The sequence below is a fragment of the Coloeus monedula genome, assembly GCF_965178545.1.
Source record: "Coloeus monedula genome assembly, chromosome: 16".
In the NCBI taxonomy this organism is placed as follows: Eukaryota; Metazoa; Chordata; class Aves; order Passeriformes; family Corvidae; genus Coloeus; species Coloeus monedula.
This window is the reverse complement of record NC_138796.1, coordinates 13,514,502-13,530,784: the sequence shown is the minus strand read 5'-3', so window position 1 is coordinate 13,530,784 and position 16,283 is coordinate 13,514,502. Positions and strand designations below refer to the sequence as shown.

The 16,283-nt window shown below is 41.1% G+C and overlaps 1 protein-coding gene across 2 annotated transcripts in view; it reads left to right on the top strand.

Moving 5' to 3' along the window:
• Positions 1–16,283, top strand: part of RBFOX1 (RNA binding fox-1 homolog 1) — a gene marked incomplete at its 5' end in the record, with an annotated part of 1,111,952 nt that overhangs the window by 109,840 nt on the left and 985,829 nt on the right. For both annotated transcript variants that reach the window (XM_082292358.1, XM_082292365.1), the window contains one exon: positions 14,175–14,234. In XM_082292358.1, coding sequence (XP_082148484.1) covers positions 14,175–14,234 — 60 coding nt within the window. The remainder of the gene's footprint in view (positions 1–14,174; positions 14,235–16,283) is intronic.

Here is a 16,283-nt window from a genome sequence, read left to right as displayed (position 1 = left end):
ATGTTTGGCTTTTCTCAAACTGTCCAGCTAATGAATATAAAATTAAAAGATGTTTGGCAAGAACACCTGTAAGAAGGCACTGATTCTACTAGGGAACACATCTAATTTTGGGCTGGAAAGACAATTCATTAGGAAAACAACCCATAGTTTGAAGTATATTTCATTTTAGTTCTGTGATTTCTTTTCCATGCTCCAAATCTCCAGTGGCTTTGGTTAGCTCTTCAGCCTCGCAAAGGTGTCCAGGTTTTAGAAGGAGTAGATGAAGAACTCTGTCATGTAACTGCCAGCTCAGTGTTTAACACCTGCTGCTCTTCCACAGATAAAACTTTAGGAATAGTGGTGTTGGTAGGTATAGATTAGGAGTGTGTGAAGGCCAAATAGCAGAGTAAAAATGCAGATACTATGAATAGAACAAGCTAAGGCAAGTACAGACTTCTCTGGATCTCATTATACAGGAATAGTCTCCTCATTAGCTCATTTGATTCAAGTATTTCTCCTGCTGGGTTGCTATTTCTGGGTTCAAAGTGGAAAAAAAAAAAAAAAGGACAAATAATGTGTTTGCTCTTTGCTGCCATTAGTTGTTAATTATGTTTAGAGAGATATTTCTACAAATAAACCCCGTCTGCACCTGTGTGAGTGTATTTCCATCTGTATCAGCAGCAATGCTTATTTGCTAAGAGTGGATCAGAGTTCCTAGAGTGGAGTGGGAATGAGGAACTTGACATTGGAACATGCCAAAAGATGTGTTTTCCTGTGTCCTTCACTCAGAGAACCACTGTGGCTCAGAGATCCTGGACACAGAACACGTCCAGGATCTCCATCCGCAGGGCTGAGAGTAACAAGCTACACTGGGAGTTTGTAATCTGAAAGGCTGACCAGATTCTAAATTTCACAGCTGTCTCTGGTTTTATGGGCCAGCTGAAAACTCTGCATCTGAAGGGAGCTGCAACTGGGAGTTTGGTGCTGGAGCCAAAAGCTGCCATCTGTGGTTGGGCTTTCCAGGCCTGAATAAAACAACCAGCTCCTGAAAGCTGAATAAAGCTCATCTTTGGGAGTTTTGAAACGACCATCGCACTCAGGAACAATTCTCTAGTCCTGAGGGCTGGCTTGGCTTGGTGTGCATGTGGTTAGAAATAAATAGGTGTGGAAATCCTTTAAGGTTTGATCTGATAATGTTAAAATATTGCAAAAGCAAAGATGTCTGTAAATATGTGTGCATATCTGTCTATGAATATTAATGATTCAGGTGCTATGCTACTTTCCAAAATTGTTGAAAAATTCAAGATCTTTCACATTCAGCCGTCATCTTCAATTCTTGTCATGCATTTTCTGCCCAAACTTATGTAAAATAGCGACTTTTATTCATTGTATTATTTTGTATATGAGCTAAGACTGAAAAAGTAGGGGTTGCTTAGTTTAAGGAAGAGGAAAACCTCTGAAGCTGTACTGGCAGTCTTTAGATGCAGGAAAAGTTGCTGCAGAGGCTCAGGTAATGATGATAATGCAGATCCACGGGGAAAAGAGCAAAAGGTAATGGGCTTAAATTGTAGCAAAAGAGATCGAGATTTGGCATTAAGAAAAGCTTTCTAAAAGAAATAAATGGAATAAATGACTTGGGGAAAGTGGAGTTGTCATAACTGAAGGCTTTTAAAACCAGGTTAGATGGATGGCCCTAAGGAATGACTTGAGTTGCATATCCTGCTTTTTGAAGTTAATTAACTGTCTTATTCTTGTGGCTCCTTTGCTGATTTTTTTTTTTTCTGTATTTTCTTTTCTTTGATCCTGTTTCTTCCTCTTTGTGAATGTTGTAGTGTTCAGAAAAAGTTCTTGGCCAAATATACTATCAAAGGAAAACAGGTTATCAAAACCATTGTTTTAAATGGCAATAAAGCCCCAGAGATTTTCCTGGTTACTTATTTTCGTTAAGTAACGAAAGTCGAGTCAGCTCAGTTAAGTCTTGCGCTGGAAATGCAAGGTTTGTTTGCTTTTTCTTTTAATTAAAAAAGAAAAGCTCTAACTGTAAACTAGGTGCAGGAAACTCCTGGTGTGTACCCACCTCACTCACTGCCCTCACGGGGTTGGCCATGCCTGCAGTGGGGTTGTTCTTCCACCTCCCTGCCAGCAGCAGCTCCAAACCTGCAGCACCTCCTCTCTAGGTGTGGGTGACAAGAACACGAGGCCATGCCTGGCACTGCAGGTGGCAAAGCAAAGCACTGCGGTTGTGGTGCTTGAAAACAAAGCTGATTTCCATACCATGACAGGGGAAGGGTCTTAATAGGGAATATGATTATTTGTGTTAAATACAGCAATTCCATCTGGTCGAGCTATAATAGACGCACTCTGCTGAGTCACTCCTGATTGCTTTATGCAGAACATGCTCTGCCTGTGCCTAAAGAGGTTATTAAAGACTGCTGAGTACAGAGAGCTTTAACAAAGAGATCTCAGAGTAAACACTGACATTTGTTAGTGCCTCTGTTTAGCACTGCTGAAGGTCCCTGGGAACTTGGGAAATTGAGCTGTCAGATCTATGAAGATGAAATGAAACTTTGTTCTATGGCTTCAGTCCCTTAGGAAAGTTTTTCAGGTCATTTAGCGTTAGTACTGTGAGGAGAGCTTATTATTATTTTCCTGAAAATTATTCCCTTTTGTTGATAAATATAGAGTGACAACTTGGCATTGCTATTAGTCTGTTTCTGTTTGGTTAAGGCAGTGCCTGAAAGACTGACAAGGTATTTTGCAGGCAGCTTGCAGTGGTCTGTGGGCAGGACAGGATGACTGATGGGTGTCAGATGTAACCACTGCACCAATTGACTTGTAAATTGTAGTTAAACACATTCACAGGATGACTTGGCAAGAAATCACAAAATGTTCTGGGAGGAAGATTCACTCTCACTCTTCCCAGGCTTAAGAATAGCTGCTGTTTAAAAAAGAGAGATTCAGGGGAACAATGGAATGAGAGTGAAGCCAATGTTTGACTCTTTGAAACTTTTAGACTGGGCTTTGCCTGAGATTTTGTCAGTCTAATCTGCAAGGAGGAAAACCTTAGTGTTTATAGAAGTCTTCTTAATGCTCTCTTTGGATTGCTGCTCTAATGAGTTTTTTGTAAAATGTGTATATTGTATTGCCAAGCAATTTCAGAGATGTGAGCGTGGGCTGTTTAAAACACAAGTTTTCACCCTGAAAATATTAGTTGTAAATCAGAAAAACCCCAAAAGGCTTCTTAATTTTCATAGTGATTTTCAATTCCATGACTAAGGGCATGGAAAGGGCTCTAGGGACTTAAAAATAAGGATAGAACAGCTCTGATCAACGTTTGGCTTTCAGTATTCCATGTTGTATGAACCTGGGGGAATAGGGAGCAGCCATCCCTGGTCTGGTCAGTATTTTGGTGTTAGCCCTGTTCTGCTGGGACCCAGTTCTGCAGGTTTTATCTGTCCCTCATTCCCCTCCTTCCCCCAGCCATGCAGGCAGCGTGGGGAGGATTCTATCTCTCAGCATTCGCTCCAGTGAGAGCAGAGCTGGGAAGATGGAGCTGCTCTCTGCACAGCCCTAGGTGATTAAAGACTAAAAATGTAACATAGGCTTAGCATTAAATTCATGTTTCCACCTTCAGGCAGCTGCGAACATTGGCTCTCAGAGTTGCAGTGCTTATCAGTACTTTTCTGCATATAAAGGGGTATTATGGCTTCTGGTATCAAGCCCCACAATCTGCATGCAGGATTCTTTTCCTTTAAGACGATAATCTCTTTTCTATTGCTTCCTCAGTGCTTGAGGAGTGAAAGAGTGAAGGCCAAAATATGAAATGTGCCAAAATCCGCTGTTCCTCTGGACATGCAGCAAGAAAAAGCCACCCTTTATTACAGAGATGTTATCTACAAGCTGACTGTTGTTAATGGATGCTTCATTACATATAAAGAAAATTAGTTTTCTTTGGGACTTTAATTTTTGGCTCTGTGCTCGTTCTAGTGAGTGTCCTTTCCTCACAGGCACAGTCAGTACTCCTGCCAAACAGTGAGCTCTAACACTGCTGTGGTTACTTTTTAACTAGATGGCTTTGATTTACAATCCAGTGACTCTAATTTAAGAATCAGTAAGCTTCAGATAACAGAGCAGGTCCCAGGTAGAGCAACTTCCCGTGTAAATTCAGCTTTAGTAAATAACCAGGGAGCTGGTTCTGTGTTTGAAACAAATCAGAGCACCAGGAGCCAGTGCTGGCTGCTGGAATGTACCTGCTGTGGGAGGGGGGGCAGGAGATACAAAACAAAGTTCATCCAGATCTGCAGCTGTTTGAATTTCAGCTGTTTCCTGTGGATCTGTAGGAGCAGAGAGGTTTGCAGTGGCTGGAAGTCACAGTGTCGTCCTGCTCAATGCTGAATTTCAACCCTAGGCAGAACAGGGCATAGCCCATGTTTATTTGAAACAAATATTCAGCCTATTGTCGTTCTGAGGCTGTCAGAGCAGACCCTGCAGCTCGACTTGTGACTGTCAGAAGCTGTGCATGAGCTCTAGGATGGGAAGGCTCAGCTCTCTGGCAGACTGGCTGGTGTAAACTGGGGGCTGATGTTTCTTTCCCTTTCTCTCTGTTTCCATGTTGAACATGTTGGCAGTAATGCACTGGCTGTATTCAGTTGGTTTGTTAAAGCCAAGCAAAAGTTGAAATTAACATCTCTGTATCATTTCATTTGCAAGTCCACCTCTGGTGAAATCAGTGCTTCCTCACTCTCTCTCTCAAAAAAGGCAGTCTTGTCATTTCAGAAGAATGTGTGATGATGGACATAAACTTGGAAAGTTTTTGTCTTGTAGCAGTGGATCTCTCAAATATCCCAAGGTTGGGCACACTCTTAAATCAGGACTAATTTGTATCTGGAGCCTGGGATGTCTGCTGGGCACAGTGACCCAGGGAATACTGGAGCTGGCTGTGCTGCAGGACTCCAATGCTGGAAGCCTCAGGAAAAGCCTGTGTCCCTTGTGCCAGGGTACATAAGATGGAACCTGTTGTGGAACTGCTGAGACAGAAACCACATCAGGTTTCAGCTGGTTATTGGTGCAGAGTCCATCACAAGGGGAAACTGGTGAAAATTCTCACCCTGCGCTTGTCAATAATGACTTGGAAATTTGCTAAGCTACTTTTATAAACCAGGAGGAACTGTTTAAAATGCTGCTTCTGTCCCGTAAGCTTCTTCACAGATTGTTTAATCCTCCTCAAAGCCTATTTTTAGGGAGATTGTCTGTTTTGAAAGTATTATAGACATTTCTCCTTGAATTTGATGTTTATTTCAGAAGTGAATTCTCACCTGTAACGTACAATTTTGTGTTGGCAAACACCCATCCAGAGCTCTAACTGCACATCTTTATGCCTTGAAACTAAAACAGCCACAAATCGTTTGGACTCCCAGCTCTGTTCAGGGAGCAACCAGAGATGAAAGTTTCATCATGAATAAATGAAAGCATTTTGGTGACTTAGCAAGGTTTTAGCTTGTGGAGAAGTTTGATTTCAGTGCTTCATTTAGGAAATGATTCAGCTTTATGACTTAAAGGAGTGAAGGTGTCTGTGTTTGGGAGCTCGTTAATATTACGAGGGCTTGGGTGTGAGCTGTCTTGGGCTGCCATGCAGGGTCTCTTTGGTCCCAGGTTTTCCCTCCCTTCTGAGGGAGGAAACCAGGCTGCTGGTGGGGTTTTTTTTGTGTGACTTCAAGGAAAGGCCTATGCCATAATTTCTGTGGTCTGGAGGGTTTTTTGGGTGCATTTGCCTTTCTATCAGGAGGGCACATCTACCCTCTGTCCTTTGCTCAGAGGTTTTTTTGCCTACTGAGCTACTCTCTAGTAAAACAAATCATTACAGAGAGCTCATTTTGGTGCAGCTCAAGGAAAATTCCAACTTGGCATTTATTTGAGGTCTTGATATAGGGACAAAATTCACAGTGTCTGTGGATCATAGATTTAGGTACAAATGATGGCTCTGGGTTCCACTTCCTTGAGGAGAAGTCTGTAGGAAGATGATGTAGGTCCAGCCGAGCGGATATGGAGGGATGTCCTCATTCAGTTTTGAGTGCAGTCACATATTTTTGCTCTAAGTTCCAATATCTTAGAGCACTACAGAGACACTGAAAATTTGAGCAGAACTCATTTGGCTGCTGTTATTCCAGTTTCCATAACATGCCTTGGAAACAGGCTTACCCCAGTGGCAGAGAGCAGGGAGGCAGTTATGGGGAAGTGACTCAAGGATTTTGCCTTAATTTCTGTTCTTGGTGCATCCATTCTCTGCATGTTTCAGCACTTTCTCAGAGCATTTCCCTTCCTTCTCTCTGGTTGCTGTGCTTTGCTGCTGTTTCTCTTAAGCTGATAGGTACTGTGGCACATTAGCACCAGCTACATAATTTCATAGCTTGTATCCCTTCATAAACTCACTGTCCAAAGTATTATTTCCTTGCAAGAGATATGGATTTATTTTTCTTAAATATACAAATTTTAAATTGCCCTCAGGACTTGAGCTATTTATTCTTAAATTGAATCTTATTTATTGTAATCCAGTTCCAACTGATAGAGCATTCCTCATATTATTCTGACAGAAATAAACACGGAGCTAAAGTGCTATCTTGGCAGAGAGTTATATGAGCTTGTAATAGCTGCATGCAACTGAATTTTCATTTCACTTTTATTTATTGGAAAGCTATCCTAGGATTTTGAATTGATTCCTCACTTTTGTTTGCATTTATATGTATTTCTTCAATAAAAGGAAGAAATCTCCTGTTATTTCAGGCCTCATCAACCTTCCTGAAAAATAACATGAATGCTAGTAGTATCAGGAAAATTGAAATACTTAACTGTAGTTTTCCTATCCATGCCAAAAGAAATCTGTGCTAAACCAGCAAGTGTTCAGGGCAGAAGGTGGCTTGGAATTGCAGGTGTGTATTGAAATGGCATTCAGAGAACAGGTATTATATTTATAATCTTTTAACAAACAACAGGTGGTACATATGTTAAATTTTCCTCTGAATGAAGCAAACCTAGGATTACAACACCCTTGGGGGAGCTCCCCAGGTCCTGTGCAATGCACAGAATGCTGCCCTGATAGGAGATGAGGGAAGGTTACTTGTCAAAAATCCCAGCATAAGGTGTAATGTAGTAATATTCCAAATATATATCTTTATTAGTTCTTATCATTTCAAAGTCATGGAAGTAGAATCCATGGCAAGCTGTTGCTAGTAGCAGAAAGGAAGAATGAGAACACTTTGGACAGCTAGATGATGCTCTGTGGTATTCACCTGGGAGCTGAGAAGCAGTCAGCTGTGTTTCCAAAGGGCATTTAAAGCATAAGGGTGGCAGCCACTGTTTATCCTGTAAAAGCTGATAATTTTTCACAGCAGTGAAATATTTATTTTCTGAGTCAAGACTCTGTCATGTTAGAGCAGCAGCTGTCCCTACAGAGGAAATTTATCTGCATGTAATATAGCAAAGACTAGGAAAAGTGTGTTCTGGTCTTTTTTCTAAAAGACTCCCTGTAATACTACTTAATTTTACAGTAATATAAGAGATACCAGTTCTAAACTTCATAGTCATGTAATAATATGCTTACATTGATTGTTTTCTGAAGTCTCAGCTCTAGAAACTTGATCACGACTTGCCTAAGCATTCTGGGGCAGGACAATGCAAGGTGGGTGGTGTATTGTTACAGCAGAATATTAACACTTGGATTTGTGCATGGCTCCATTCTAACTGGTGCCAGAAAATCACATTAAAAGTATATTCTGTGAAGAGCATCCTGCTTCTGTGATCAGGCAGGTAATAAATTTAAAATATAATCATTGACTGAAAATTCTCTAGTATAAGAAATATTTCCGTGCCTGGGGGAACAAATAATGTGGATACATCCTGTGGCTGATCTTTTGCCTTTAAATTCACTTAATGAAAATGCTGGATAGCTGATGAGTTAAGCATTTCCTGATGGGCTGCTTTGGTGATGGGGTGCCATGAGAGAATATTCCTGTGAGATTTCCAGCAGTTTCTGCTTTGGTTGGTGAAAATCAGGAATCATCGGAAACATTATCCAAGGCTGTTTGGAGTAGAAATACAGCCCAGCTGAGTTTATCTGAGCTTCTGGAAAAGACAGAAACTTTTTATTTCTTATCTGAACTCGGCTGCAGTGTCATTGAGGCTGTACTGATCAGTACTCCCTGCACCCAGGGCAGGGCTCATTTGCTGAGATCCGTGGGGATGTTTGCTGCTGTTACAGTGCAAGGGCAAACCCTTCCAGCCCTGAGCCCTCAGTGATGATTATCATTGCTCTGCAGGTTCTGCTCCTGATCATCTTCTAATACTCCTGGATAAATGTTCCTGAGTGACTTGTAGGTTACTGAAGTCTCCTGCCTCAGTAAACCTAAAGTAGTTCTGCTCGGGAGATAACAGGCAATGTCAGACATGCTCATCTGTGCCCTTTGCGATTACATTTTGAAAGTATTTATTTAACTCTCCACTTGTTTTGTCTTTTTCTCCACCTTGATTTCACAGCAGATCCTGCAATAATTTACCCACTTCATGGACTGCTTGGGCATTAGGAAATAGGTAACCATTTAGTTAAGCAGAAGTAGTTAGGAATATTCTGGGTTTCTTCTTGTGCTGCTTACATTCATCTTTGGAAGACATCTCCCCTGTTCTTTATAGGGCTTCGTGGTTCAGGATTCTGAAGCTTCTTCTTGGCACATTGAAAAGATAATTTCCCATTAGAAAAAGCTCCTTGCGTGTCTTACACTGCTCTTTCTGCCCCTTTACCTCAACAAATAAACCCTTTTTAAAAAGTTGCTCTTTTCTTGTGTTTCTAATCTTTTGAGCCCTTGGACAGCCATGTCAGGCTTCTGTTTGTTTTTCTGCTGTGGAATCTCATGCTATTAGACACATTCAACTGCAAAGTGAGTATTTGTATGATTTTTAGATAATATAACATTAATATGCTTATCACTCCTAGTAAATCTCATCCTTGTTTCTTGACTCACTGAATCACTGGCAGCTCCTGACGCACAGCCATTATCCTTGGCTTGTGATAGTGGGATTTCACAGAGAAGTTTGCATTAAATAGGATTCAGGACCATGGATTTAAAAAATGAAATATTCTTTTATATCCAAAAATAAATGATTTTTCTGTGACTTTATATTTTCCAATTTATTTCTACATAACCTTTGATTCACTGAGTGTTATCTGTTGGAAAAGGGCAGCATTCCTTTTTGCTAGTATATCATCATAGGGGAATCATTATACTCTATAAATATATGAATATATTAGACTTGATTAAATTATATTTTGATTATTTGGTGAAATGCTGTCTTCCAGATAAAGCTGAATACATGCAAAGACTATAAATATAAAAAATGGATCCACATTACAGTGCTAATTATGAACTATGAAACAGGGGTACTGTTGAGTAGTCCCTGCTCTAAATGACAGAGTTGGGGTTGGTTTTCTCTCTGTGTGCAGTAGGAATGTATTTATGTAGAACAAGAAGTGAAACCCCTCAATAATTCCAGGTTCACCCATGCAATAAATGATGGGAAGGGCTTGGACACCACCTACTACTGTCCACCAGTTTTAGAGAGAATTCTGCTGCTGTGACATGTATGCCTGGAGAAACCTGTGGGCTGTTCCATATCCTGGAGCAGAGCTGTGGTATAGATCTCTGTTAGGGAAGCCAAAATCTGTTCCTGGTTTAAATGGTTCCTATGTTAGAGCATTTTCTGTAAATTGATTTCAATTTGCTCTCTGCTCAGCCTTGTGGATCCTTATGTTCTCAGCCCTTTTCAAAAGCCTTCAAAGCACTGTTTTACTTTCATTAGAGAAGTCTTTCAGGAATGTGGAATCCCCTTTCCAGAATATATGAATATTTGCTTCATTCAGGAACTTCTGCTGCTTGGGTATTTATTGCCCAGACTGTCTTCTGCTGGGGGAGCCAGAGGAAGAAAAAAAAACCTGTCAGGAACTTTGCATGTAACGAGGTACCAGCACTGCTGTGAGTTGGACATGGGGAAGGAAAAATAGTTGTATTCACCTTCTAGGAAAGAAGTACCACAGTGGGGAGGAACACAGTGACCAGACCACTCGGTCCTGGGGCTTTAGAGCTTTTCCATTACAGCCCAGAAATGTTACAGAGCTCAAGGCAAACTTTTCAGGAGAAGGGCATAAATGTCCAACCCCTTTAGGGAAATCAAATGCAGTTCTATGCTACAATGGGAGCACATTAAGTATACCTAAAAGAAAGACTGGGCAGTTTTTGACCAAAAGAGAAATGGACTTCCACTTAAAAGTTTTTCTTCCATGGAAGCAGGTGAGAATTTTTCAAGTTTTTTTCCCTTTTCTGAATTCTAGGATAGGGAAAAAACACCGTCACTCTCTTTCCTATTTCCAGTCTTTGCCATTCCACTCTGCTTTCCAATAGAAGGGAAGATTTCTTGTTGTTAATACTATTTTTTTTTTTGTCTTTTTCTCCCTCCTTGAAGCTCATGCTTGAGGCTACCCACGCTTCATGGATCTGAGTGCTCCCAATGCAGAGCTGAGACTCCCTGGATGTCCCCAAAACCTTACAAGGCACAGGCTCCTTGCAGAACCAGATCCCTACATGCTCCAGGCTCCCCTGGCTTTATTTTCTGTTGTAAAGCCTTGTGCTTATGTTGAAAAGGTGTGATGAGGAGGGACCTGTTCTGAATCTTTTTTCCAAGCCCCAGTTGGTACCCTGCAAATCAGCTGTACTGTACCATACAGCACCCTGATTTATGTGAGACATCACGTATTGATGCCTTTATAGACAGCAACTTAGTGTTTCAGAGGAGTCTGCATGTTACAAAAAGGGCAGCAGGTGTTATTTAGACTAAATTGACCTTGAAATTGATTTCTTTATTTTATGACTTACTGAGGGGAGATTAATACTTTTTTTTTTCCTGCAGCCTGAAACAATTTACATGGTAATAGAAGGCATAGTCAGTCAAATAAATTGCTGGAAGCAGTGGTATTCCAAGAAAGAAAATATGGATCTTACTTGCATTGATTCTTTCTATCCTCAGGGAGTAGCTAAGACTTTTAACACTGGGGAAGGACTGCCAAAATTTATTTTTCCCATTAAAGGCAGAAGAATGGATAGTAATGTCTGTTAGCTGACATTTACTCTAAACTTTCTGTTTGAGGGGTGGGGAGTAGGCTGTGCCTCATATAAAATTTAGGGAGCATTTTATTGCTATTTCTTGATTTCTCTAAGGGCAGATGGATAGTAATGGCAATCATAAGAAACTTCTGGAAAGCCTGGCATGGCCACAGCACAGCTGCCCTTGGTAACAGAACAGACCCTGAAAATAAAATAGCCTGTAAATGGTTGTTGCAATTCCACCTTCGAGTACCAAGTAGAAATCACCTCAAAATACAAATGTTAATGGAAACAAGAGACCCAAAAGACATTACCTGGAGGAGGCACTGATGGGAACATGAAGTGTAGCTCTACAGGAGGGAGAAAGTTTTTGTTTGTTTTGCTGCTGCAGTGCTGAAACTGTGTAATTTCCATTTTCCTGTAGCCTCCAAGACAAGTGCATGATTTGTCAGTAGCACAATACTTTGCATAACGTGAACATGTACGAGATATTATTATGACACATTATCTGAAAATGAGTGCAAAAGCAACTCCACAAACCAATTTTTTGTTTGCTATAAATACAGAAATGGTGTAGAGGAAAGTGTCTTATATGTGAAAATCATTATGATGAGAATTAATCTCCTTTGTCTATCAGAGAGCTACCCCTGAATGCTGCTATTGCAGCTGTAGTGAGGGAATGGTTATTTCGGCCTCTGTGATACAGGAGGAGGGTGTTTGGTGGATCCCAGTCCAAGAATTACTGGGGAAGGGATTTGGGCTCTTGCTAACAGGCTTAGATTAGTCTGGATTGTTGTTGGAATTCTCTGCCTCCTAAAAACAACCTCGACCTGAGGAGTTTTGCTATTTTGCTTTTATTTTCTGGTTCAACGTCCCTGGATTTTCCCAGGTTGTGAGTGAGTTATTAATAGGGAGCACACCATGAGCTTCCCAAGGAGGTGTTCCACATGCAGCCTTGGCCTAGAGCTGTTTATTAATTTGTTGCTTGTTCACAGAGCTGTGCAACGCTTAGAAATTTAGCTGGGTTGGGGGGAAAAAACAAGTATATTTGCAAAATAGCTGCTTAAAATGTCATATTTATTTGGATCTCGGGGCACTGCCTTCTGGAAAAGAGTTGTGTGAAACAAAATGTGTTGTCTCTCTGTCTGCCCGCCTCTCCTAGGGAGTTTCCCAAGAGGAACAGCCCTGCAAAAAGGTGAGTTTGGATTCCCACAGTCCTTTCTGAGCACTGTGAAGCTGTGATCCCGGGGAAGTCGTGCAGATTGAGGAGCTCTGGAACCAGAGCATCCTGCTGGGAAGGGAGGGGAAGGCAACGGGCGTGGAATACAAATAGCTGCACATCCATCCTGCTGCAGCCCCGTGCACGGTGTGCTCACAGGTGTGCACAGCAGAGCAGGGACAGGGAAATGCCTCCGGGGGCAGCAGTGACAGAGGAGCTCAGGTGAAGGGACAGAAGGGAGGACAGTGACATGAGTAAACGTGAAGAAAACCTCAAAAAGCAGCAAATACGCAGCTGCTCAGTGGCACAGAAGTGGGTAAGGGTGTGGAGGCACTCTTAAATCATCCAGGGGGTGGAAAAGAGAAGGTTTGCTTGGTGGTTTTCTTTGATGTTCGTCTCAGTTTGCAGCTTCTCAGTGGCCAACAGTGACTGCTGTGCTTTGTGGGAAGCATGGAATTGGACCACAGGGGTTTGTCTGTGAGGTGATTTGATGGTAGTTTGGCATCTATTTACACCTAGTAAAGTCTGTTTATTGGCAGCTCCTATGAAGGAGTTGGTGTTTACAATAGATAAATTGAATGGACAGTGAGGGATACTCTATACAATTCAGAGGCTGGGAGATGCTCAGGGTGAAGGAGTGGAGAATTACTGCCCTGAAATATGATCTGTCTACTGGGTCATAGCACATCTCCTATAAATAAAGGATCTAGAATCTTAATATATGGAGGCATATTTGATGATGATAATTAAAAGAAGTTCATAGCAGTTAGTCTTTGCTGTCTTGGACACAATGGCCTCAATTTCAGCTTATCAGACTTTAATTCCCAAACATTAGGAGGAACTGTGTAGCTTGGCTTGCTATGTAAATCTGACCTTTATTGATAGGAATGGCATGACAAGAGGAGGCCAGACCTGGGAGACCTTTTCAAAATATAAATATGAGCGTAATGGCTGTATTCATTAGGGAAGAGGCAAAAACTTTAGCCTGCTAACTCTTTCTAACATATCCTTTTAAAATCAGAACTGTTTTAATTGCTGGCCTGAGTCTTGTGCTGGTATTTGTTGTACCTGTATTTAGGCACTGTGGCACTTCTATCACCTATTAAAAACTCCTCTAAGCCCTTGTTTCTATACTGCAGTAACAGCAGAGTACTCAGCTTATTCTCATGCCCAAGCCCCAAATTGCTTTGTGACTTGTGGAATGCCAGCTGGGATGTAGGAGAAGCTTCCTGAGGGATAGAAAATGAGGGATTTTATATTGCTTTAGGGTGGACCTAGATGTAGATCTGACACAAAGAATGGTGAGCCAGCATAGCCATGGGCCTAACTCCTGCACAGCCTGTGCTGCAGGGGTTTGGATCAACATTTACGGGGCTGTTGCTAAGCAGGAAAAGAAACCAAGGTCCCTCTAATGGAACAGAGAATCATTTATCATAAGATGTGGAGAGAATTTTGAGTGGTTGAGAAACTGTCACCCAAATTTCATGTGGAGGCTGTGCGGGCCTGGTTCAGGAAGTGTAATGTAAAGTTTCTGAAAGGCAGTAGCTGTATCATCATCCTGTCCTTCCCACCCCACTGCCTTCTAAAAGAGAGATCAGGCTGCTGGCTTTCTTGGGGGTCATTATGGTAAAACCAAAAAAAGTGTGTAATTTAGTCAAAAGGGTCTGAGGCACAAGATGAATGGCAATGAAAATCTCCATAATCAAATGTTTTACTAATGGCTCCTCTGAGTCTAATCACAGTGGTGCTCGATGTTGGTCTTTATTCCTGATATGTAAAGTGCCAACTCTTATGTTTAATCTGACTATATTTTTCCCCTCTTCTCTTTTCAGGACTATAAATCTGATGTTATGACTCTGGTTTCCAGTGCCAAGAACAGTCCTCAAGGTCCAGTAAGTAAAGCATTTTACTGAAGAGATTAGATTTTGTAACTGAGTTTAGATCTTCTTTTAAATTGTTTCGGTCATCAATCACTGGCACTAACTCTTTCCTGTGACACCTTCCTGCTTTTGAAGTGACTGCACTTGAATTGGCTTAAATGCTCTTTAATATGTGAATATATAGAACAGGGAATATCTGTCTTACCAAAGAGAGGCAAACTGATTAGAATTGTTGCAGTTATGTTCATTTAATAGCCCCGTGGCTCTCTCGTGTGCTACAAACTGTGTCGTCTCCACACACAGACTGGGCTCCAGGCTCTGTCTCACTGTTGTGCAGAGAGGGGATAAAATCTGGGGGAATGGGAGGGTGGGGTACAACTGCAAAACCCTCTGGAATTCCATACTATAGTGAGGAGGGCAGATACAAAAAAAGAAAGCAGAAATTGGGGTGAGTTGGGAGCCATGCAAGAGCCAAGCACTCACAAGGGTAAGGCCACTGTTGGCTTGGAAACTGAGCAGGGCTGGACCAAAAGAGAACAACCTTATCCTGGCTTAAAGGCTGGATATCACCTAACCTGTGTCTGTGCTGCATACTTCATTTTCTAAATAATATCATATTTTGTCAGGAAATATGTCCCATAAGCCAAACTTATGCTGAGGTGTTAACAGACCTGATTTACAGAGGTGCTGGTGATACTCAACACTGTCTGATGTCATGAAGAGTTAGTCATCTGTTGCAGTCAAGTTCCTTTAATCTTTTTTTTTATCTCTCTAAACCAGGAATATTGTGCTACAGTTCCTTTCCAAGTGCCTCTCCTTGGAGAGTGCCAGGAATTGGAATTATGTTACTCTATGAACATTTAGTTTGGGTATTTCTCCCCCCTCTTTTTCTGATTATCTAAGCTGTATCCCCTCAGACTTGAGGTTGTAGGAGTGTGGATTTATGCCAGAATAAGGAAATAGTCAGTATTTCAAATGTTTGGCAACCCCTTTTTCCCTGTTTGCAGGCATGATTAATGCTGTTTTAAACATGAACATCCATCATTAGCAGTTCCCTGAAAGGAGGTGGTGGTTGGACTTTCTCCAAATGAGCACTGTCTTGCAGTTGGAAATCTCTGGCTTCTGAAACTGCTTAGTCACACCAACGGAAATACAAAAATATCTTGAAAAGTGAAAACGTATACAAGAGATTTTTAGCTTCTCTGATGATTTGACAGAATCCTTTTTTTATCCCATATAGTAGGTTTTGGAAGAATATCTTTCAATAATTCTTCCTGCACTGGCGCTTCCTGCTGGAACATATGCAAAGTCACAGCCTTTCTGTTAGTTTGTCAAAAGTTAACTTGCAGAATGATGTTCTGAGAGGTGGAGGTTTATTTTTAGAAGCTTGGTTTTTTTTGTGCTTCATATATTTGCATTGAAATTAGGTTTGTGTCAGTTAAAAACAAATTTTTTGAAGAATGATGTAGTGTTTTTCCTGGCTGAATGTGTTCTCTAAACTAGAAAATGTTTTTACAAGTGCAGAACAAGATTTGATGAACGCTTGCCATTTTGTACTGAGAGGGTGGAGGCTTTACTGAATTTCTTTGTCAAACTGACCCAGGGAGTCCTATTTTTCTTTTTCTTTTTCATTTTTTTCTTTTCTGTGACTGAATCCTTTTGTTGTCTGTAAGAAAGTGTCCTCAGATTTCGAGGTAGTGACTTAACAAACAAGATTTCATTTGTCTTCCTTGAGCCTTAGTAGCTTAGACTTTAATTATTTTTTACTTATTTTTGGGTGATGGAAAGAGTTCTAAAGGCACGTTTGTCAGTACGTTTTGATGTACTGAAGAGGTTTGTGATGGAAAGAGGAAAAGGTTTCCTGTTTTCCATGATATTTCTTATGCCATGCTACAATGGCATAAAAATAATGAGTTAGGAGTTGAGCTTATTGCTCTTGAAATTACACTGTCTCTGTTGTTGCTTGGAAAATTGTTTGTTGTGATGGATGGGAAGGAATACATAGATTTTTCAAGTGTGTTGCCAGATCATTGCTTATAGAACAGTCTGGTAATAAAAGGA